Raw genomic sequence first — 25,138 nt, forward strand, 5'->3', positions numbered from 1 at the left:
ACACTAAAAAAATTATACAGAGTGAATCAATCTACCCGAAAATGTATTTTTTTATAAAATAAATAAATAAATACACGTGTTATAAATGAAGAATATGTTGCAGGAAGGTTTTTTTATCATATGACTTTGAAAGTAATATTTTAAAATTTAATTAAGGCGATATTTTTAACAGGAAAAATCAATGCAGATAATTTTTTTGTGGAAAACCCATTTTCGCGCTGGTATTTACTGCGAATAGACGGATAATCAAAACATAAATAGTATCAGATAGTTTATAGAATTATAATTATAATTGTTTTGCTGAAACCTTGAAAAAATATGCTGTTTTTTGCGGTTTATACATGAGTAATTTTTTTAGTTGGACATCTTTTAATACTAACTTTTACGCTATATAGGTGTAGCAGATTTTTAAAGTAAAAATTAAGAAGAGATTTAAATGTGTGAAATGAATATTTTTACTTATGTGGGTGATGTTTTCCATCTGGCAGCCATTTTAACATTATTAGCAACAATAAAACTTAACAATTCTTGTGCAGGTAAGGGTTTTTCAGCAATAGTTTTTCTGTTAAATATAATTGCGCAATTTGTTTAATTTTATTTTTAGGTGTATCATTCAAAACACAAATCCTTTTGGCTATAGTTTTTACTGTAAGATATTTGGATATATTTTTGGGAAACTTTTCGAAATATTTGTATTTGGATTTTATGAAGTCTTTGTTTATTGCACTTTCGTACACTACTTTGGCTATAATTTATTTCAATTATTATTCTTCATATGAACGAAGCAAGGATAACTGTTCGATTATTTATATACTCTTGCCTACGTTATTGTATGGATTCCTATTGAATTATGTCACTTTGGAATATGGAGTTAATAGTTGGAAACAATTTTTACTGCATCCCCTTGAGGTAATTATACACGTGGCGGATACAGAGGGGGGGCCCATGGGGCCCGGGCTCCCCCTAAAATCTGTAAATTGAATTAAATCTTAAGCTTTTGGGTTAAAAATGGCGCCCTAAAAAGCACATTCTACATTACTTTTTGTTTTGCCCCCCCCCCCTAAAATAAATTCCTGTATCCGCCCCTGATTATTCAGGGTGGTCCGAATTTGATTCGGGAAACTTCAGCAGCATATTCCGCGAATAAAAATAAGTAAAAAAGTTCGTATAAAGTTTTATGTCCTAAAATGCTTCGTTTCGGAGCTACAGGGTGTAGAAATTTAATTTTTATTTCGATTTTTCCCACAGAATTTCTGAACTAACGTCGATATTTGGATGAAAATTAGGGTCTGAGTGTTTTTTAACATGAAAAATTTGGGGATTTCAATGTCAAATTGCCAATGTTACTTGCAAGGAACGTCACGTACATGTTTTTTTGACTGTTTTGAAGAGTAATAACTTTTCGTTTGCACCTGTATTAAACTACTGAGTGGAAAAATGTATATTTTCCCATATTTTCGCTGTTTTTTCCCTTGATCTCTTGATAAAAATCGTTACGAGCAACCGTTTTCAAGGTATTTGGAATAGAAATTATCAATGCATGTCATAATTATTGACAAAAAATAAACATGCGTTGACTAAATATAGTTATTTGACTGAAATGGTAAATTTAGAAACTTCTTATTTTTTAAATTAATCATAAATTTTTGAAACAAAATTTATAATAAAATAGTTTCTGTTCAACCTTTGACACCAAAACATTTCGAAATTTATTATTTATCTAATCAACATGTTTATATTTTGTCAATGATGGCATGCATTGATTAATCCGATTCTAAATATCTAGAAAATCAACGAAAAAAGGCGAAACTGTAATGTGTGCAATACAATTCTATTTTTTATTTCGTAATTTTATACAGGTACGGTCAAAAAATTAAATTATTACCTACTCTTCAAAACAGTTAAGTTATTACTGTTCAAAACATGTAGGTGGGTCCCCCTAGAAGTATGTTAGATTAAATATACCCCGCTGGCAAGCGAACCTTTAGGTCGGCGTTTACATGTATAGAAGTGAGTCGTTATGGCAATCAAGTAAGTCGGAGTGAACAAAAATACGACGAAGTATTTATTACATAACTACTTAATCTGACGCTAGATTCCATGCGCTTAGGAAAATACTCGCCTGCTGTCTTTATTCAGTACATCTTATTTTACTAAGCGTGTTGACCGTGCTCTTCGTACACATGAAAACCGGCACCCAAGATCAGAAATGCCGACCCTTAGTATAACAAATTTCTCATGTAAAAAACATACAGATACCAATTTTCATTAAAATAAGGTCGTTACTTCAGAAATTATTTAGAAAAATCGGAAATAAAAATGAAACCCTGTATCTCTAAAACGAAGCATTTTAGGACATGATTTTATAGGGAATTTTTTACTTATTTCTAGCTGCAGAATAAGTTTTCTGATGACAATTCAGACTACTCTGTACAGGGTGGGTCAAATTCGACGTTTTTAAACGGAAACATCCTTTTCTATAGGAGATAGACGAAAACTAATATCGGTATCTAGAGCTCAATTTTTGTCAAAAACATGATGGTGAAAACCGCATATCGATATCTGTTACCGTTTCGGAGTTACGGGGTGTTTTTTAAAAATGTGCATTTTTAACAAATCGCTTGAACTTTTTTGCTATGGAAAATTTTGTATTTTTATAAAAACATTTCCAAAGCACATTTTTACGTAGAATTTAATGGTTTAAGTATAATTTTTTTAAAGTTAATAATTTAAGAGTTATCAACAGAAAATTTAATTTTTTATATGGGACGCCCTGTATATTTTTAATTTATTGAAAATAATTTAAAATTACCTTTCCAAAAATATAGCACACTTGCTATTTTGCTCGATTCCTCTTCGAGATATAGAGTTTATAAAAATTCGTCCACTTTAAATAAGAAGGCTTTGAACGGCGCCGGCTGTAATGCAAAAAAATTCTAGCTGTGAACATCAATTAAAACGAAAATAATATTTGCATTGAGAGATGCAGAATTTTATAACAATTTGAACTATATTTAACCAACATGAACACATTTAAACTATATCTAATAACAATAAAAATAAATAGCAAACCAAGACTACAGGTGTTCGACATATCAACCGTTTTCTGTTATATGGACAGACGGGGTCGTTTTTGAACATTTCTCGCGGAATTTATTAACTCAGTGGGGGTAAAAGATACCCTCTCATAATTGCCAAGTATTTCTAATTCTTGTCTAGATTATACGGGAAATTTAGAAATAAGGACCCTTATTTTTCCGCAAAGATGTCCATAGGATTAGATCCATACGGCATAGATATCGGCATCCATAGGATTAGATCCATAGGATTAGATTCCTCGACGGCAGACGGCTGGGATCTTGGATAGCTATTCAATTATTCTTGAAATTGGCTGCAAAAATTTGCTGACAACTTCAGCGTTCTGAGGCGGTGCCTCGTATTGCTGGAAAAATATGTTTTCGAGTTTCATTAGGGGCATATCATCAATAAGGGGTCCAAAGCCTACTAGTTAAAAGTGGCGAACTTTTAAAAATTCTGTATTTCGAAGGGGATTATACCAAAATATCAAGTGTGCTATATTTTTGGAAAGGTAATTTTAAGTTCTTTTTAGTTCATTAAAAATATACAGGGTGTCCCAAATAAAAAATCAATTTTTCTGTTGATAACTGCTAAATTATTAATTTTAAAAAAATTATACTTAAACCATTAAATTCTGCGTAAAAAGGTGCTTTGGAAATGTTTTCATAGAAATACAAAATTTTCCATAGCAAAAAAGTTACAGCGATTTGTTAAAAATAAACATTTTTGAAAAACACCTCGTAACTCCGAAACGGTAACAGATATCGATGTGCACTTTTCACCATCATGTTTTTGATCAAAATTGAGCTGCAGACACCGATATTAGTTTTCATCTATCTCCTATAGAAAAGGGTGTTTCCCTTTAAAAGCGTCCAATTTGACCCACCCTGTACACTAATATTTTTATTTTTGTTTTTTAGATTTCCTGGGCTTTTAGTATTTATCTGGAAGCCCTGGCCATTATCCCTCAATACTTGATGATCTTGAACACGAAAAATGGCGAGCCTGTACGCAAATACATCATTTTCTTGGCACTGTACAGAATTTTTTACATCGGTAACTGGATCTATCGATATTTTAATGAAAACCACAACGATCCAATATCATTCTTCTCCGGTTTGCTGCAAGTCACCATTTTGCTGAAAGCAACCATTGCTATACGCCATTTTGGTGTAGTGAGTGCCAAAAAGCAGTTACTGACTGAGATATTTACTATACAAGCCAGGAAGATCATACAGGAAAAGCTCAGTATTGCTGAGAATTATAGTAGTTCTGATAAGGAACAATTAATTCAAGAAAAAGTCTAAAATTGTAAATTATTGTAAGTTTTACACTGATCAGTGTTTATACAGAGTGTTTCAAAATCGGCTTTGACCATTGTAATCTCGGGAACGGTAAGAGATACACAGAGGGTGGCTTAAATTGAGACAAAGTTGCATATTAGTGGGCACAATGATAATCCGTTTAGTAATTGAACTTATCTTACTTAATTTGATGACTTGAGAGCTATGACGTCCCAGTTCATCCAAAAATCATCCTTAATGTTCTTTAAAATCAGATGGCCAATGTCTTTTAAGTCTTATTGTAGGTACTGGTTCAAGTAGAAGTTGAAGTAAGGTATTAGTGTGATCGTGTAGTCTATTGAAATGTATTTTGCTCCGAGTTTGGATAACTTCTTTGACGTACGGAATTTCTAAGTCTTCAACATATAACAACAATATTAAGACTATATTTGATTTATTAGCGCACCCCCAGAGTTCTGCTCCATATGTCCAAATAGATATTATCATGGTTTTATACAGGGTGAGTTTCCTACGATGTTCTTTATGGGTATTTCGGAAACTACTGGAGATAGAGAGTCGGTTAAATTGGGAAAGAATTGCAGTTTTGTGGGGTCATAAACATGCACCTTTCAGATGATTCAAAAAGTTCATGGCTTACTAGATATTTCGAAAAACTCAAATTTCGGCTATTTTAAAAATTGTCCCTAATTCCATTATAATCTATTTTAGACAAAAAGTTTTCAGATAAAAGTTGTAGATAATCACGTCCCTAATGAGTTTGTGTTTTCCGATTTTTGCTAAAGCCTGTCATTTTTGACATATGACACAAACATTTATTTTTTTAAATGGAAACCGTAGTTGGCCATGACATCATAAAAAGCGCCATTTTTTAAGCTTTTCAGCGATATCACCTGTAATGTGTTTTTTTTCGAAAAATTATTGAGTTATAGCCAATTCTTATCTTTCTTGACTAATTTCACTTAGTTGGCTTGGTATTCTTATTCTGTTATGATTTATGACTTATAAAAAGACAGAATATTTTATTAAAGGGTGGTTTACAATTTACATTACACAAACTAGAACTGAAAAAAAACTAATATTACTACATCCACTTTAAGCTATTTTAGCAAATGTCCAAAAAAACCGCCATTGTTTTATCTTTTAAAACTGAACTACAAGCTTTTCCCACAGAACGGTTAAACAGTTAATAAACTTCTTCCGTACCGCCTCTTTGAGTACCTCCCTTAATTCATAAGTTCTTTTATAAACCTTGTTGTTAACCTTACCGCATAAAAAAATCTAAAATGGATAGGTCAGGTGATCGAGGGGGTCCATGCAATTGGTCCACCTCGTCCTACCTCTGAGTTTACATATGATATAAATAATTTTTAACATTTCTTTCATTATGAGGGGGAGTGTCATAATGAATGTCATGTTAGAACCACTCTATTGATGCGCAAGTATCTAAATTTAACTTTTCTTAAAAACGTAAATTATGTCCACCGGTCAACGTATCCTCGAAAATGTATGGCCAAGAAAAGTTGAACCAATAATGCTACACTTTTCTTCATTTGAAAAATTCATATTGACAATTTTTGTTTATTTTAATTTACAAAGTTTGGATGTGACAGTTTTACATTACTGAGAGCAACGACAATTGAACTTGTTCCCATGGCTAACTAAGTGAAATTGTTTAAAAATGATAAGAATTGGCTATAACTCAGTAATTTTTCGAAAGAAACATATTATAGTTTATATCGCTGAAAGGCTTAAAAAATGGCCCTTGTTATGAAGTCATGGCCAACTATGGTTTCCATTTTCCATTTAAAATAACCTATGTTTGTGTCATATGTCAAAAATGACAGGTCTTAGAAAAAAACGGAACACACAATCACATTAAGAATGTGATTATCTTCAACTTTTATCTGAAAACTTTTTGTCTAAAACAGATTATAATGGAATTAGGGACAATTTTTGAAATGGCCAAAATTTGTTTTTTTTTCGAAATATCAAGTAAGCCATAAACTTTTTCAAAAATATGAAAGGCGCATGTTTATGACCCCACAAAATTGCAGTCTCTATGCAGTCACTCTCTATCTCCAGTAGTTTCCGAGATACCCATAGAGAACATCGTAGGAAACTCACCCTGTATAAAAGAAATTTATTCTCTAGCGATAGTTTAGGTCTTCTTTCCAATGTCTTTTATTTTCAAATCTATTTGCTTACGATTCTTTACTTATGTGTTCTTTCCAGGTAAGCTTAGTATCCAAGTGCATACCTAAGTACTTCGTGGAGGAAGGCTGCGGAATTAGTGTGTTGCTTAAGTTTATACTGGCGGCACTCCATTTAAAATACAGGTTACTTTAAATAGCCGATTTTAGCCATTGTTTGTGGGAAAGTTTGCTGTATAAAGATTACATAGGGTAGTGGTGCTAGGACACTATCTTGTGGAACATCTGCATTTATGCTATAATTTGTAGATACGCATTCTCACTTACTCTGACTCCTGATTCTAAACTCTCTGCCATTTAGGTATTAGGATTTCAATAGTAGAAATAGGACATGGGAAGATAATTTTTAATTTTGTGAAGTAGTCGCATATGCCATACTTTGTCGAAAACCTGACTAACATCAAGAAACACTGATGTGAATTACTTTTTGTCTTCTAGAGTTTGAATTGTATTGCGAGTAATCCGATGTATCTGCTGAATAGTGGAGCTACTAAAAAAGCTAAGCAAGCTTCTAAAAATGAAATAAAAATCCACATCCGTATTTAGAAAAATAAACTAAGGATGGTTTCAGAAAAACAAAACGTCGTAAGCAATTGTTCACGTCACCAAAGGAAGAAACTAAGAAAGTGTCTTTGAGAGTGTGTTTATAGATTTTTGTAACAGCGTTTTCAGATGGAGCGGACCGTCCGCGCGTACCCTCCACCAGTTCCATGACTTTAAATGAACAATTTCACATGGGTCGCGCGGAGCGTCCGCTTCATCTGAAAGCGCTGTAACCTCGGCTGTAACTGTCAAAATGTGTAAAAAAATTAAATCGAAAACCGGAAATTTTAGTTTTCCCCCCATATTTCCGAAAATGACAAAGAAATCAGGTAACTTTGTCCCAATTTAAGCTACCCTGTATCTCTTACTGTTTCCTAGATCCCAATGGTGATAGCCGAATTTGAAACACCCGGTATAAACGGTTAATGTTAATAAAATATCAATATGTATATATTTATTAAAGTTTTTTTATTAATAACTTAAAAACTAGTGAAAATTAAAAAAAATATGTTTAATCGACAAATATCCCTTACGAATGGCTCCGAACATAAGAAAAAAAACATTTTTTTCTTGAAATGTTGATACACTGTGTCACGAAAACGAAGCATTTTAGGACTCATTCTTATATGAACTTTTTAATCACCCCGTCAGATCTATCTATCGTATGGCTAAACATCACAACAAAACATGGAATTACAATCACTGTAGAAGTAAAGAGCAGGAAACAAGTATGTGTGCAAACAATAATAATAGTCTGACAAGAGTCTAAAATGTACAAACGAATATACATATAACAAGTATTACAAACAAATCTTCTACTATGTGCCGGATAGTTTGTCGGCCGGTGTTGCAGTCGCATTCTGGGGAAGCTGACTTTCCCCATTTAAACATAGAATCGGCACACCTCCCATGATTTGTCCTTATCCGGTTTAACGCAGACCATGTTTTACGTGGCATGTCAAAGCCTGGTGGGTTCTAAGTTATAGCCGGCATGTTCCCGGCGTGGTCTGGTAACTCTGATTCCCATTCCCTAATCCAAGACTCCGTTAATTTAAAACCGTCCCGGTGTAAGCTGCTTGCGGTTGTTAATGTTGGACTTCTTGAACGAAGTCTGTTCCTATCCAGGTCATGGACATCCAAATGTATCGGCAGTTGCGGCATGTTAGTAATTTTAGTGTATTCTCTAAAAAGTGCATTCTGCCTGCGTATATGTGGTGGAGGAATATTACTTAGAATAGGAAGCCATTGGGTGGGAGTTGATTTTATTGTTCCTGATATAATACGCATTGTGATGTTCAATTGGACGTTCACCTTTCCTGTGTGAGAACTACTGAACCACACCGGGGCACAGTACTCAGCAGTAGAGTAAACCAAACCCAGTGCAGAGGAACGCAAGTTACTCGCGGATGATCCCCACGTGGTGCTGCATAATTTATGGAGGATATTTCCGAGTGTTGAGCTTAGCTGCAGTTTGTGTGAGGTGCTTCTTAAAGGACAAGGTCCTATCTAGGGTAATGCCTAAATATTTTTAGGTGTTGTTGTGGGACAGCCAGTTACCTTCAAACCTTATTTTAAGTTCTTGGTTTGCTAATTTATTATTAAGATGGAAACAACTAACTTCCGTCTTTACCGCGCTCGGTTGCAACCTCCACTGGCGGAAGTAGTTTCCTAGGGAATACAGGTCTTCCGCAAGAACAGCCTCTGTCTCCTCGAGGTTTTTATGTCTTGTAGCTATCGCCCAATCGTCCGCATACCCAAATTTTCTAGCTGAAGTAGCAGGCATATCAGCGATATATAAATTAAACAGCAATGGAGCTAAGACAGAACCTTGTGGCAATCCGTTATTAAATTTCATCTTTTGCTCTCTTTCTCTCCCAGTTTTACCTGAAAGAGTCTATACCCCGTCAGATATCGGACACTTATTCAAAAATACCCTGTATACAGGGGCGGATACAGGAATTTATTTTAGAGGAGGCCCAAATAAAAACTAATATACAATATGCTTTTAGGGCGTCATTTTTAACCCAAAAGCCTAACATTTAACCTAATTTGTAGATTTGAGGGGAGGTCTCCTCTCTGTATCCACCACTGCCTGTATATGTACTTAAATTTTCTATCAATGAGTTAGTATTGATATTTTTGACACACTTGTGCAATCATTCTACACACAGAAACTAGCGTGGAATAATCAATAACCAAAATTTGATGTCGAATTAGAATAAAAAAGTTAAATAATGCATTTTTTACCATATTTATGAAAATAAGTATAAAGTATATTTTTAGAAAGCTTATAACAAGACAAATAAAATAAAAAAAAACTAATATACATGGTATTCCATTAAAAAAAGTTGGGTCATATTTCAAGAATGACAGCTCGCAGCTCTACGTGAAAAACTCTATGGGACTCAGTTGTCTATGGTTTTCACCTTATCCACCCATAAAACACACGAGAATGGGACACCCTGTACGTATGTTTCTTATAAAATAAATTCAATATTGGCACGATAATTTTTATATGGGCAGCTTGAATGGAATTCAGAATCCATCAAGAAGAATAGGCTTGCAACAGCAAAAACATCTAAATTTTTTTGTTGAATTGTTGTTGAAAATACAGGTATGCTGTTTTTTGCTGTTTATACTCATTAATATCTTTCTGGTACACCTCTTTTAATAACTCAGTTTTACCCGATATAAAGAGTTGTACGTATGCACATTGTTGAAGTAAAAATAACTTCTTTTAAATATGAGTGAAATTGATATGAATTATATTATTCTCGTGGCCGATTGCCTTCATGTGGTGGCAATTTTACCATTATTGGCAAATATGAAATTTAATAAAACTCTAGGTAAGTTTCTCTGGTTATTTTAATATTCAGATATAATAATAAGATTTTTTTTTCAAACGTCACAAAAGTATTCATTTTTGCGACGTGATTGACAATATAACACTTAAAGGCCTAAGTATAATATGATCGAAAAAAAATGGCGTCCAGTTGGCTTGGAAATGACGATCGATGACATTTCCAATATAATTTTACATATAAAATGACAGCAATCTTCATTTCATAGCCATCGCTGACGCCGTTTTTATTCGATCATACGGTATATAAGGATGAAGATATAGTACAGTAAACGTTCACTAACTTACTTTTTATTACTTCCGAGAAAAATGCGTCTAAAGATGAATTGCATTGCATAAAGATGTTATAGTTAGTAACTATAACATTCAAATAATTAATATCCAGTCATCAATTTAAAGATATCTATTATTTTAACTTTTTCTATTGTGAATTTGAAATCCCAGTGTACGATCTAATAATATGCATAATATTAATCGTAGTTATTATAAATTAATCAATCTAAAGATGAATTGCATTGCATAAAGATGTTATAGTTAGTAACTATAACATCTTTATGCAATGCAATTCATCTTTAGACGCATCGGTATTAAAATAAAACATAAATAGCCAGAAATCGTAGTTAATGACTTTTGCAATTGATTCTCCGCTTCAAAACATAGTGATTGAATTTGGTTGTTCGGAAAAATGTTAGTTAGTGACTTTTGCAGCAATAGGACGATATGTAAAGGTGAAAAAAATTAGTAACCAACCAATCCTCAAAACTCAGTCAATCTTTTAAACTAAAAGTTACATTCGGTCCCAGTGGTGAAAGTTTGAAAAAAAACGCCCCCATTTTGGATGTTCTCGTTTTTTTTTCAAATATCTCTATAATTTTTTTTTCGAAAAAACTAAAAACATTTCAAATATATTACTTTTTATACTTTTTCTCCTAAAATAAATATCTACGGAGATATAAATATTTTTTAGTGTGTTGATCAGAGGTTTTGAGGTCTGTGAGGTTTTTTTACGAAAAAAAACTTATAGACCTGTTCCTGGGGTCGCAAGATTTGTACTTATTTAAGGCTCATCCTGTAAATAGATTAGATATAAAGTGGATGGACCATGGAAGGCCACTGTAACGAATAAACAGTTCATTTACTGGTATATTCACTTACTACTATATAAATGTCGAAACAAATTATTAATTAACACTTTGTTTTATTATGTAACACGTACATTATTTTTTTATAAACTTAACTTGTATTAAGCTCTTCCAAACGGCCTTGAAGGAACGGGGCTCCATACAAGGCCAATATTATAAATCAGTCATTCAACTTAAAACTAGAGTTGTAATAATCAAATATATCCGCTTTTATTAATATTATATCGATAACAAATAAGTTGCCAATGCGTTTTAGAATGAAATTACAAAAAAAATACCTATATTAATGGCCTTCTTATGGGTTTGTGTAAGGAAAGGAACCCCGGCTTTCATAGGAACACTACCGATATTTTAACTGAAATCAAAGTATTTTTTTTTCTTTAGTACCATAATAAATTCTTATATGACAATTTGCACTAACTAAATAGCGACTCGAGCGACTCCCCGTCGCGTCTGTGTCTTTCAGTTTATGGAGCTTAGAGCTTAGTGTGAGTGGAAGGAATTTGTCATCACATGACAATAACTATGACTTTTTTAATGTTGGCCTTCAAAGGAGCATGTCCTTCCATGGTCCAACCACCCTATATATTACAGGGTGCTACAAATTCGAGGTACGAGCATTTGTATCTCGGAAACCATAATAGATACGAAGATGGTTTAATTGGGGCAAAGTTGCTCCTTGGCATGTTCACCAAGATGCCATCAAAAAAGTTTTAAAAATTTCAAGGATTGCTGAGTTTTTTGGAAAAAACGGATTTTTTTGAAAATCAATTTTATTTTTTCCTGTCGCTACTTTTTAGAAAATCAAAAAACTAATTGCACATTCTCATTACCACTTTATTAGGGCTATCTGATAGTATTTTTAGATTTTCAAATTAGCTGATAATTTGTGAGATACAGAGGCCAACTTAATTTTTTTAAATACGGATTTGCATTTTTTATTTCAAGTTTTGAAAGAATTCGGTCTCCTGAGTACAATGATATGCCATACTTGATACTGTTTTTGTTTGGGATACCTTAAAAATATTATTTAATTGTTATTTAAAATAATTTCAAGTCCGACTCTGGTTTTTTAATTTATTTAATCTGGTTATATTCAGCACAACAATATTGATCAGCGCTAATTAACATTGAATAAGGAAAATCACACCAATTGAAAGATTCAAATAATTAATATCCAGTCATCAATTTAAAGATATCTATTATTTTAACTTTTTCTATTGTGAATTTGAAATCCCAGTGTACGATCTAATAATATGCATAATATTAATCGTAGTTATTATAAATTAATCAATCTAAAGATGAATTGCATTGCATAAAGATGTTTGAAGGAGACAAAGGAGACAAAGACCGAGTTCTTTCAAAACCTGAAATAAAAAATGCAGATCCGTATTTAAAAAAATTAAGTTGGCCTCTGTATCTCACAAATTATAAGCTAATTTGAAAATCTAAAAATACTATCAGATAGCCCTAATAAAGTGGCTATGAGAATGTGCAATTAGTTTTTTGATTTTCTAAAAAATGACAGGAAAAAATAAAATTGATTTTCAAAAAAATCCGTTTTCCAAAAAACTCAGCAATCCTTGAAATTACCAAAACTTTTTTGATGGCATCTTGGTGATCATCCCAAAGCGCAACTTTGCCCCAATTTAACCATGTTCGTATCTATTGCGGTTACCGAGATACCAATGCTCGTACCTCGAATTTGTAGCACCCTGTATAAACTATTTCAAATCTAGTTAATTTTTTTGAAAAGAAAATGTAATGATTATGAATTATTATATTTATTTTTAGGCATATCTCAAAATACGTTACTTCTTTTCGCTATGGCCTTCGGTGCTAGATTTTTCGATATATTTTTGGGAAGCTGTATGCACGCCAATGTATATTTGATAACGACCTTTATAGCCGGTTCGTACGCGTTCATGGCTATATTTTTCTTCTTTTTCTCTACTACTGATGATCGAAAAACCGACAGATTTTCATTTGTTCGTATACTCGTGCCATCGACACTGTGTGGCATCCTCCTCAACCATGTCACTTTGGGAAATCATGGAATTGTCAGCTGGGACCAATTGGAGCCTTGCGAGGTAACTATTTCTTTTTTTAAATTAACAAACAGTGATGGCGAACCTATGACACGCGTGTCAAGGCTGACACGCGAGCTAATTTTTTGGGTGACAGGCATCTTCAAAGATACAACATTCAAATTTTATAATTCAAATACAGGGTGGCGCCTCTTATATGCTGTGGAAGCTCCAAAGAGAACGGTAGTTTATATCGAAATGAAATTTTGGCAGCATATGTAGGTTAACTGAAAGCATTTTATAAAAATATATAGAATTATACAGGGTGTCCGCAAAAAAATTACTCATCAAAGTTGTGTTTTTTCTAATTGAACACCCTATACCGGGTGTTACATCGTCGAGCGGGACATAGGAAATCCCATATAAATTTTAATGGGGCAATTATTGGCTTCCCTAATTATTTTAGAGAATAATTCTATTTAGGTTTATTGAAGAGCACTAAAACCCACATTCAAAAGAATAACTTTAGATATTTTTGATTAGCCCGTTTACGAGTTATCGCCGATTTCTTTTTAAATATTTCTCCTTTCTTATGGCCCTGTATTTACTAATGAGCACCAGTCAAGGTAAAAGATAACTGTCAAATGAAGTTGTCATTTCAGAAATTTATCTATTTAGTGCTTTTTAGCCTATATAAATTTTATTTAAATATTGTTTTGAATTAAAATCAAAAAAATCTGATTGAAATAAAAAAACCACATTTGTTGATTTTTTTAAAAGAATCATGAATTTTTCCAACCCTGGAAAAAAGAGAATGGTGCATTTCCGCAGAGAAATTTTTGTAATTTTGTGTTTGACAGGCTTCTATATACTGGGTGTTTTTTTTTATAAGTGATTTCAAGTATATAAAAAAATTCACCCATTGTATGTTTAGGACATTAGGACAAACATTATACGAACTGTTTTCTTTATTTTTGTCTGCAGAATATGCTTCCAAAATTTCCCGAATATAATTTGGACCACCCTGTGTGAAAAAAATTGAGTAAAAATGTCAATTGTTTTTTTTTAAGTTAACATGGGCTACTAGCATCTATATGGAAGCTGCTGCCATCGTTCCCCAGTACCAGATGATTAAAACAATTCAAGAGGGCAGACCTGTACGCAGATACGTCATTTTCCTGATTTTGTATCGAATTTTGTATACTGTTGACGGGATTTATCGATACTATTTTGAAGACCACACTGATCCAATATCGTTTTTCTGCGGATTGGTCGAAATCGCTGTTTTGTTGAAAACATTCCTAACAATACGTCATATGGCTGCATTAAAAAAACCCCGGCTCACAGTTTGAATTGTTTAGTTTTACAAGTTTTACACTGTCTACTATTTTACATTGATTTTTAAAATAATTACTATATATTTTTAAGATAAATAATATAGGGTCCTGCAACAGTGCCTCGGGCATCTCAAGCTCCTATAAAAAGTAACTTAGAAATTTTGAATTCCTAAGTATGTACTAGGGCCTATTTCGGGAAAATTTAACTTCTATATGGCAGCTCAAAAAAGTGTGAGTGGATCGTGAAGATTTTTTTTAAACGGAACACCCTGTATATTATTTTTTCTTAATCACTTTACATAGTCCTGAGATATAATTAAATTTGTTTTTATAATTTCAGAGTTATAAATAAATAAATGAAAATAATTATGATTTTCAGCATTTAAAAAGTGTCCTGAAATTAAAACTATGCTAGGTACTTCCATAGTTGGTCCTGTACGTAAACTTAAATCATACGAGGTGTTCAAAATGTTCTGCCAAACTTTTTAAAATATAAATTAATTTTTCTTCGTTTTTTTTTAATGGAACACGTTGCACAATTTTTTTTATTAGATAAGGAATTAAAAAATGAACATATTTTGTTATTTTTTAAAGTATTTTAAAAATGTTAACGGTTTCGCAGGTATTTGCGGTTTTATTTACATATGGATCTCTCAACTGTAAAAATATCAGACAAAAATCATTAGATGGCTTTGATAAAAAATTAATACTTTGAACACAAAAAATGTTTATTTTGATTAAGATTTTTTTTGACGTAGAATTTTGTACACTCTGCATGATTTAAAACTGAGAAATTTATAGCAAAGGTATAGACCAACATTTCTTGTATTTATAATATATTTTTTTAAAAAGCTTATTTATTTATTAATATATCGCTGAAACTATCAAAACATATTTAATAATATCTTAGGATTTTGTAAAGCGATCAGAAAGGAAGTTAAAAAACAATAATATACAAGGTGTTCCATTTAAAAAAATGGTCCCGATCTCCGCCTATTTTTTTGAGCCACTCTGTAGAAGTTAAAATATTTTCCTGAATTACATTATAGTGCATACTTTAGGTGTACACTTAAACAAGATTCTTTTAATAAAAAAAAGTTTTTTATTATAGCCGCTACAGATATCGATGCACTCTTGTAGGACCCTGTATATTATGAACTGTTGTTAATGTTAATAAAATATCATTGTGTATATATTTATTAATGTATTAATGATACTTACGTCATTTAGGTATAGTAAGAAACCTCGTCTGACTGAATTGTAAGTTTTACACTGTTCAAGTTAATGTAAAGATTTTTAAGATAATATAAACTCTAGTTTAAGTTAATAAAATATCATTATGTATATATTTATTAATTTATTAAAGTTTTTTTATTACTAGCATATAAATACAGTCGTTTTATTTATAGTATATGGGTACAGACCTACACAGGGTGTCCCAAAAATATGTGCCAACTGACATATCACCAGTGGTTTTGTTTCGTAGCTGCAGGGGGTTAAAGTTTTTTTTCGATTTATTATAATTTTCTTTCAAGTGTTTTTATTGATTCAAAGGAAATTTTCAGGGAAAAAGTTGCTCACATATTTTAATGTTAAAAAAGTGTCGATAAATTCACCAGGGACGTGCATGTGGGTTATCACAGGAATCTTTTTTCTAAAAAAAAACGACCAATGAAGTTTAATGCCGATTAAAAGTTGTCTCTTGCTATTTTGTCTATTTTGGTCTCCTTGATGATTGATGAGATAAACGCAATTTTATTAATCACAATTAATAAAATTAAGATAAAATTAATAAATTATTTATTTATTCTAATTTACTATTAAACTTTTTTAAAATTTATAAACACTGATGTTCAGTGCTACCTACAGGAAATAAGAAAAGAAATAATGCTATTGAAAATAGATACAAAAGACCTAATTTTTAAAAATTGTAACTTTAAAATTATGCATTTCTGTACCCATGTTTGTAGGAGCTTTTTTTCGTATTTTTTATGAGAAATGAATGAGTACTTAACCAGTTAATAACATTAGAAAATATTACAAGGCGTAATATTTTCTAATGTTTAATAATAACTTTTAATCGATATTAAACGATCTAAAAATTTTGCTAACAAGAGAAAGAAAGGTCAGTGGCGCACATGTTTTTTTTCAAATATATTCCAGTAATAACCCATATGCATGTGCATCTGTCGACACTTTTTTAGCATTAAAATAATTATTGCAACTTTTACTTTTAAAATTTTATTCGAACCACTAAAAGCACTCGGAAAAATTACTATAAATCGAAAAGAAAAAATTTAACCCCCTATAGCTACGAAACGAAGCAGAATTGCACATATGTTCATATAGAAATGAAATCCCTAGATTAAAGCTTATTTTTACGTGAGTAATCTCCATACGAGAGATGGAACATATTTTTTGAAACACCCTGTATAAACTGTTGTTAATGTTAATAAAATATCAATATGCATATACTTATATATTAATTTATTTTTTTTATTACTAACTTATAAATACAGTCGTTTTACTTAAGGTATATGTACAGACGTATATAAATGCATCCAATAAACAACTAAAAATTGATCAAAAACTCTAATATACAGTATACATATATAATTCGTATTCTTACTCGATTACATATATGACTAGATTTTTACAAAATTCAGACCCTAATCAAGGCACTGATTGTTTGTTTGAATTACCAGTGGCGTACTTAGTAGGGGGCTAGGCAACGTAGAATTTAGGTAAATATAACATCATATAGTTGTAACAACACTTTAATCCAGCAACTTAGCTTGAAAATGACGATCAATGACACTCACTATATAATTTTACCAACAAAATGGCAGGAAATCTTATCATTTCCCAGGTAACTTTGACGCTGTCTTTTTTTTTTGATCGAATGTACTTTTTTCACATTTTTTTTTGTAATAAAGTCTTGGCTAATTACCCAATAGCGACGCCACTAGCAACAACGTTTTTTGTTCATTTATCATCAACATTGATTAAACAATATTTTTAAATATAATACTGACGTAGAATTAATCTACTTTGAGTTGTTGTCTAATATACTTTGGGGCGTCTATCAATTACGTGGGGGAATCAAGGGGGGACACCTTCCCCACTTGATTCTAGGCCTAATCTCACTAAATCTCACGTGAGGGGAGGAGGTTTCGGCAAATACCACATAATTCTTTTCGGCCAAAAGATAGTGTAAAAATATGAGAAATTCAGATTAATTTAAAGCAAAACATATTTCTAGGTTAAAATATGTCGAAATGAGACAATTCTTCTGTATGCACTCTTCTGGTTGCACTCGTCTGGTTGCACTCTTTTGAGTACAGAATATTCTGTACTCTGTGGTATTGATATATCGAAAATGTTTTACCCGATTACTCATTGGTTAAAAAAAATAAAAACACTAAATCTAAATGTTATCTAAGTTTTATTTTTTCTAAAACTAAAGTTTTATTTTTTAAAGTTTTAATCATCTGCTGATGATGCTAACATGGTTAGCGAAACGCGCGTCCAGTGTAAAAGTAAAAGTGTTTTGGTGTATTGTGGTGATTTAGTGTTTTTATTTTCCTGTGTAACACAAAAGGTTCCAATCCCCAACTGTAATACTTATTGGTTCAAAAATTATGGCGCGCAGTTTAAATGTTACAAGAGAGAGAAAGAGAGGTGTTACTAAACTTCTGTGCGCAAGTAACAACCGTTTAGAGTGGCTAAACCAGAGTGAAGGTAAAGGAGAAAATGATTTTACTGAAAATTACATGGCTTTTTTGGTACCAAGACCAACAGTCACTCTTGAGACCGTGCACTAGTCTCTAAGGACTGAATTAGAATGAATTTTCCCTATTAATTTTAGTAGTTCCCATTTAAGTATTATTTAATGTTATCACTATGATTTTAGAGCACGGTCTAAACAATCTCAGATACTAGTCTTTACTAGCCTTAATAAAAAATAATTTCGCAAATTGTGTTTTTTTTTAAATAAATCCAACGCATATATACTCAAAATAAAATTTTTGAAAGATCTCACGTGAATTTAGGGAGGAGGTCGATGTAAATCTGACGACATTTCACCAATGGGAGATTTTTTGACACCCCCCCTGTGTCAAAAAATCCCCAAAAACGAGTCACGTAATGAATAGAAACACCCTTTTGTAGTATATTAAACAACGATATTATTTTACATCTTTTCTTTTCGTTATTTTTCGTAAGCGCTTATACTTTTCGTTAAGCAGAAAGCAAACAGGATGCCTAAAACTTCAATTAGTCCTAAAACTCCAGCTGTGAGGATGATTATGTTGAGATTTGCCATGATCCATTCGATGATCTTCTGATAACATCCCTAAGATAGAAAAAAAATTGGTGGTGAATGAAAAAAGTGGCAAATGTGCAGAAAATTTAGTCTAAAAATGGTCATATTTCATAAACCAGTCGGTATATTCTATAATATTACGGTATTTTTGAATAGAACTATTATGTAAATTTTTCTAAGCAAAATAATATGGTACAGGGTGTCACATTTAAAAAAAAAAAAAACATAAGTTTGAGTCATATTTAGAAAATGACAGTTCCCTGGGGACTAGGGGGGACCAGTGGCGGACTAAGCCTGTCGGGGGCCCGGGGCGGCGAAGCTAAATGTGGCCCCCGGTCTGTTTATATAATGATATACTTCTAATGCACATTTTGTAAAAATTGAATGACGTATGTATAATGATTGACAAAATTCAAGTATATATACAGGGTGTGCCAGGCTGAGCCTGCGTTAGAAGTTTCTAGTGAACTACAATATCTAGATACGAGATTTTGTGCATATCATTGTTTCACAAAGAGATCTATCGATTAAAAATATTTTCAATATGGCGACACTTCCATAAATACCGGAAGTTGACAGCAACTTTCTTATTTTAAATGGGTGCCCCCATTTTTTATTACATACTTAAATTCTCTGTAAAACTTTATGAATTTTGATATTAAATACCTAACGTTAACCGTTTTTGAGAAAAAAAAATATTTATAATTTTAGAGGAAAAAACTGCCTGTCAAAAATATGTCTATAGCCTAAACGTCAAATTTAATGATTTAATGATTGCCACAACCTCTGTACCATAAAGAGAAGACATGTAACTATCTATGTCAAAAATTAAATTGTCCGAATGTCATATAATAATGGCCGCAGCTGTCATGGAATTGAGCGATAAAAAAATTATCATAAATCATTTCTTTTCAGATGGAAATCCACTTTTTTTATTTCACTCGTGAAGAGGCTTTCGTTACTTTCGTTTTTAAAATTTGTTACTTTTTGACTATACTTGTTCCTGTACCTAAAATAAATCGTTTTTAAATTATTTAAGATTTAGCTTTAAAGCGTATATTTTTCTTGAATTTAACCAGTAGCCTATGACAGTATATTATCGATCATCATTTCCAAGCTAACTTTGCGCTGTTTTTTTTTTTTTTGATAGTATGGTATACTATTAAAATATCAACTATTAGATATCACTAAAAAACGAAAATACGAGATATATTTATATAAATACACTTTATAAAGTTTTAAGGCAGCAGTAGTTATAATTTATAATATTGGAAATTCAAATAATTCATTTTCTGACAGATTGAAATAAATTGTCTGACTGTTTGACACTAAAAGGAAGCTAGATAAAATCAAGAAAAATATACGTTTTCAAACTAAATCTTAAATAACTTAAAAACGATTTATTTTAGGTATAGGAATATGTCTAGTTAAAACGTAACGAATTGGAAAACCATTTTACTAGTGAAATAAAAAAAAGTGGGTTTCCATTTGAAAAGAAAATATTATTGATAATTTTTTAATCGCTCAATTCCATGACAGATACCGCCATTATTATATGACATTTGAACAATTTAATTTTTGAAATATATAGCCACATGTCTTTTCTTTATGTCACAGGGGCGGTGGTAATCACTAAATTTGACTTTTAGGCCGTATCAATTTTCTTGACAGGTAGTTTTTTTCGTCCAAAAATTTTAAATATTTTTTTTCTTAAAAATGCTTCCAGGGAAATACCGCGACAAAATATCGCTCTCCTCCAAGACCCGAGGGGCCCATTCGCTGTCTCAGGCCCGTGGCCCCCGTTGTACTAAAGACTTCACTGCTCATCATCAGTAATGAAGCTAGAATACAAGTTATATGCTGTGCATTGGTTGTAATTTAAAATGTTTATTCAGTAAAAATAAATAATAAAACCATTGAAAAATAACTTAAAAGCTAAAATAAATAAATTCAGTCCCAAAATATTTAAAAAATAATACTTATTCGATCTTTTAAACAAAGAAATTTATCTCTTGGTTTAATTTCCTAAATAGAAAATGCCATTGACAATTACTGGGGCCTGATAATTGATAATTAAGTAAATATCTGCTTCCATTTATATTGTTTATAGTTGGCGTATACATATGGTTTGCATATTCCACCTACAAACTGCTTTATAACTACTTTATAACACATATTGGCCTTGTTTGCCAGTTGAATAAAAAATTACTTATTATGATTCGGAGGCCCCCTAAAAGACGGGGCCCGGGGCGGACCGCCCCTTCCGCCCGCCCCTTAGTCCGCCACTGGGGGAGACCTTGTTCCTTCCAACCTCAAAATTAGACCCTACATAAAAACATGATTATTTTTTCCTAGTCTTTCCTGAAGTCTTTCCTGAATAAAATCAAATAGCGTTTTGATTTTTAGGACTTGATTTGATGATTTTAGTTGAAAAATAATGGTAAGTATGACTAAAATTTAAAGTTTTTGGCATATTTAACATTTTATAAAAATGAAGAACAAATTTTGAATTTCTGCAAAATAAAACACTAAATCACCACAATACACCAAAACACTTTTACATTGGACGCGCGTTTCGCTAACCATGTTAGCATCATCAGCAGATGATTATAAACTGATGAATGTTTATAATCATCTGCTGATGATGCTAACATGATTAGCGAAACGCGCGTCCAGTGTAAAAGTAAAAGTGTTTTCGTGTATTGTGGTGATTTAGTGTTTTATTTTGCTGTGTAACACCAAAGGTTCCAACCCTCAACTGTAATTTTTGAATTTCTACCTATATAAAATCTTCCTAAATTTTGGATTTTACCCGGTACAACCTAATACAGTTAAAATAACAATCGTAATTTAAATCAAATTAAAACTTGACCCAAAAAGTTATACAGGATGAGAAAAAATTAATATCGAACATTGGTTGGAACATTGGACACATTTTAAAAAAAGTTGCTCTTTTATTTTAAATATAACACCCAGTAAATTATTCCGATATTCAATGGGGAATGCATGTCTCTTCAAAATACCAATAAGGTTGCCTACCAGTCCTACCACTCAAACAAAGATTTTCCTAGATATCAAAATAATTTCCTAGATATCAAAATCATTAAATAAATCATTTCTATGATTTTGTGTCAGTTGATATCTATTATTTGATAAAATATAGATGAATTCTCCATTGAATATCGGTTTAATATACTGACTGACATGTTCAATATTACTGTTGTCTCACCCTGTATAACTTTTCGGGTCAAATTTTAATTTGGTTTAACATATAACTAATAAAATGTAAGGCAAATTAAATGAAAATTTACCGTTTTGTAGTACGAATTGGACAGAGTAGGTGTCGTGGTACATGTTGGGTCTAAAACTTGATTCTCCGAATTCAGTGCACAGCATGAAGGAGGTATAATGTTGTCTTGTTCTTTCCATGCTTTGTTGTCTTGGTAGTCGGTATAATCATCCACTCCACAGCATCGTAGGCTGATTTGTAAGGCATCCCAAGCCACTGTGACAGCATCTTTGTGATCAGTACTGTTGTAGTACTTTTCTATTGAAGCTTTCATTATGTTTTTCGTTTCATCTTCTGCCTAAAATTAAAAAAAATATTCTTTTTATAATTGAATACAAATATTAAAAAAGTGTAACAAACGTACATTAAAGAAGGACTCAAAAATACTATTTTTATACCATATACGATCGAAAAAAAAAGACGTCAAGGACGGCTGAGGATTGACAATCGATGATAATTTTGGCGAGGTTAAGACCTAGATGTCATTACTTAATGTATTTTTATATCGAGTAAAAATGGTATTTATATGGTGTAGTTTAAAATTTGAGAAAAAAAAATATTTTCTCGAATAGTATAGATTTGTGTGTTGGGAAACGTTCTATCCCTGTTTAATCTTTCTATAATTAGTGTTAATTTTTTTAAAGTTTTATGTAAATTTTTAGTAAATGACGTCTAGAGATTGTCCTCGCCAAAATTATCATCGATTGTCGTCCCACAGCCGTCTTTGACGTATTTTTTTTTATCATACGGTACTATACATGCATTAGAAGCAGAACAGACATCGAGTAGCTATATTTAAACATCTTTTACTTATGTGGTTATATTGATTATTTCTTGTATTTTCTATATACCATCCTGGACACTTCATCTGCGTGGCCTGTATTTTAATGCATACGCAGAAATAATATACGACCGGTTGACAGACAGAGACACAAAATAAAAAGCGGAATACAGTATTGCCGGTTTTCATGTATGCTACTGAAAAGAAGATGATATATCTAAGCTATAATATAATCTATTACAGCTGTAGTAAAAAGAGTAACTAATTGTGCAAAATAAAATTCCAACCCTAGATGCAACATTTTTTGTAAACGCCAACTTGTGCTCTTTAAAATTTTGATGCAAAATCCGGCAATACCGCATAGAAGAAATGTATCAACCCAACTTTTGTTTCTTTTAAATACATTTTTCATTAAGCTGTCTACACCACTGTCTTACACGTTAAAATCCAGAGCACGCAGTTTCAATGACCAGATCGGTATGTAATTGATTTTATGGAAAGTCTTTAAATCCGGAAAGACAGTCTGCCACGACTTGAATTATAGTGAGATTATTGTGATTATTTATAGTGATAAAAAGGACATTTTTAACTTACTTTCGATTTATAGGTGAATGCTAACACTCCAGCTGCTATCTCCAATAATAATATTGCAATTAAGAGTATACCATACTAAAAATAAAAAAAGTACATTAAAATAATAAACTAAATATTAACTATCTTAAACAATTAATAGTACAAAAAAGTCATTTTTTCAAGTTATTTCACCAACTCATTTTTTTTACTATTCTTTTAAATATACACATATATACAGGGTGACCTATTTTCATGTATTTTATGGAATTTATGAGTACAGCTACAAAGATGCGGTTTTCACCTTACTGTTCTACATTTTTATGAAACTAAAGATGCTACACACAGATTTGTTTTGTCCCTGAAATACAGGGCTAAATTGAAGACTTCGCATTTTTCGACCCCCTTCGTATCTAGAATTCAGTGGCGTAACTAGATTTTTGCTACGAGCTGCCATTCTTGAAATATGCCTTTTTTACTTTGTTTATGAAAATAGGTATAGAATATATTATATTTTTAGAAAGCTCATGACAAGGCAAATAAAATTAAAAAAATAATATACAGAGTGTATCATTTAAAAAAATAGTTTGAGTTATATTTCGGAAATGGCAGATCGCAGCGAAAAACACGCCACTGGGTTCTACGTAAAATACTCTATGAGACTCGATTTTCACCTTCAATCAAATTTGCCCTGTATTTCAGGAAGTAACAATGCTAGGATAAATCTGTGTGTAGCATATTTAGTTTCATAAGCACGTTGATGCAAAAACCGCATCATCCATCTGCCATCTCTACTTATAATCGAGAAACCCCATAAAACACACGAAAATGGGACACACTGTACAGAAGGAGTTAACCAAGCCACTGACATTCAGTTCACGACCTGGTCAATTTTAACTGCCTTCACTTATTAGATCTCGTATTTATTTTATTAAAAAAACGCCTACAGTTACTACAGTTAACTATAACGGATAATAAAGCTGGCGAGAGATAATAATTGCAGTCCTATTATATGCGACAACATTCTGCAGCAGCTTTTTCTACTAAGTTTCCGGTCACTAGAATAGATAATAGAATATAAAATGTATTTGTCACATACAACAGGGGTTATTTCTTGAAAAGACAATAATTCTACAAAATAAAAAAAATATTTTTTGTAAACACCACTGCGTTGATCTAACGGAGACCAATAATTTGTCAGTGGTATTTTACTAATAAAACAAATTTACCTAACCCATAAAAATGCTTAATGTTTCAGGAGAAAAATATATCTCCTCCCTATATCTTCAAAACTAAAAAAAACACAAAGAACAACGAAAAAGAACTATTTAAAGAACCTTTTTTGTTTTTTTAGCAGATAAATGGACCGAATTACAAGAAGATTATCTAAATATGTGAGGAAAAGGTTGAATAAGCTGGAAATGACGATGTTAGGTCAAAACAAATCAATATACAGGGTGGCGCACCTCATTCGCCTCGGTTGCAGTGACCCTCTCAATAAATACCTTTTTTTGGGCCCAAGAATCCAAAAATGAAATAAAATACCGGGTGTTCCATAAGAAAAGATATAACTTTGGTATGGATCTTACTTCTGAAGCACCCCGTATATTTCAAAATAATTTTAAATTGTGCACATTGTCTCCTCACATATACTCATAAAATATTTTGTTTCT

The 25,138-nt window shown here is 31.9% G+C and overlaps 3 protein-coding genes across 3 annotated transcripts in view; 2 read left to right on the plus strand and 1 right to left on the minus strand.

The window, feature by feature from the left end:
- The first annotated feature begins 113 nt into the window (after positions 1–113).
- On the plus strand, positions 114–4,877 carry LOC115877570 (ER lumen protein-retaining receptor 1-like). The gene is made up of 3 exons (XM_030893818.1): positions 114–536; positions 605–909; positions 3,999–4,877. Exons 1-3 carry the CDS (start codon positions 437–439, stop codon positions 4,383–4,385), a joined length of 792 nt encoding a protein of 263 aa, XP_030749678.1. The 5' UTR covers positions 114–436; the 3' UTR covers positions 4,386–4,877.
- A 4,913-nt stretch (positions 4,878–9,790) lies between these two features.
- Positions 9,791–15,890, plus strand: LOC115877580 (ER lumen protein-retaining receptor erd-2.2-like). The gene is made up of 3 exons (XM_030893829.1): positions 9,791–9,981; positions 12,932–13,227; positions 14,235–15,890. The coding sequence occupies exons 1-3, from the start codon at positions 9,879–9,881 to the stop codon at positions 14,514–14,516; spliced, it is 681 nt and encodes a 226-aa protein (XP_030749689.1). The 5' UTR covers positions 9,791–9,878; the 3' UTR covers positions 14,517–15,890.
- Positions 15,891–16,970: 1,080 nt separating this feature from the next.
- The window catches only part of LOC115877588 (CD82 antigen-like), a 49,079-nt gene continuing 40,911 nt past the window's right edge, over positions 16,971–25,138 (minus strand). Inside the window, exons 5-7 of the mRNA XM_030893836.1 lie at positions 23,490–23,564; positions 22,137–22,412; positions 16,971–18,855 (exon numbers count right to left, since the gene is read on the minus strand). Of these exons, the coding sequence (XP_030749696.1) occupies positions 18,712–18,855; positions 22,137–22,412; positions 23,490–23,564 (495 nt within the window). The 3' untranslated portion in view covers positions 16,971–18,711. The remainder of the gene's footprint in view (positions 18,856–22,136; positions 22,413–23,489; positions 23,565–25,138) is intronic.

This window comes from Sitophilus oryzae, unplaced genomic scaffold (assembly GCF_002938485.1).
Source record: "Sitophilus oryzae breed Bouriz unplaced genomic scaffold, Soryzae_2.0 scaffold_1060_pilon_pilon, whole genome shotgun sequence".
NCBI classification, from domain to species: Eukaryota; Metazoa; Arthropoda; class Insecta; order Coleoptera; family Curculionidae; genus Sitophilus; species Sitophilus oryzae.

Excerpts from the sequence above, each read along its gene's own strand:
- LOC115877570 (XM_030893818.1), top strand. The coding sequence starts at position 437 with ATGTGTGAAATGAATATTTTTACTTATGTGGGTGATGTTTTCCATCTG. Across the intron at positions 537-604 it reads ACTTAACAATTCTTGTGCAG|GTGTATCATTCAAAACACAA; the intron begins GTAAGGGTTTTT and ends TTTTATTTTTAG. Across the intron at positions 910-3,998 it reads TTTTACTGCATCCCCTTGAG|ATTTCCTGGGCTTTTAGTAT; the intron begins GTAATTATACAC and ends TTTGTTTTTTAG.
- LOC115877580 (XM_030893829.1), top strand. The coding sequence starts at position 9,879 with ATGAGTGAAATTGATATGAATTATATTATTCTCGTGGCCGATTGCCTT. Across the intron at positions 9,982-12,931 it reads GAAATTTAATAAAACTCTAG|GCATATCTCAAAATACGTTA; the intron begins GTAAGTTTCTCT and ends ATTTATTTTTAG. Across the intron at positions 13,228-14,234 it reads ACCAATTGGAGCCTTGCGAG|TTAACATGGGCTACTAGCAT; the intron begins GTAACTATTTCT and ends TTTTTTTTTAAG.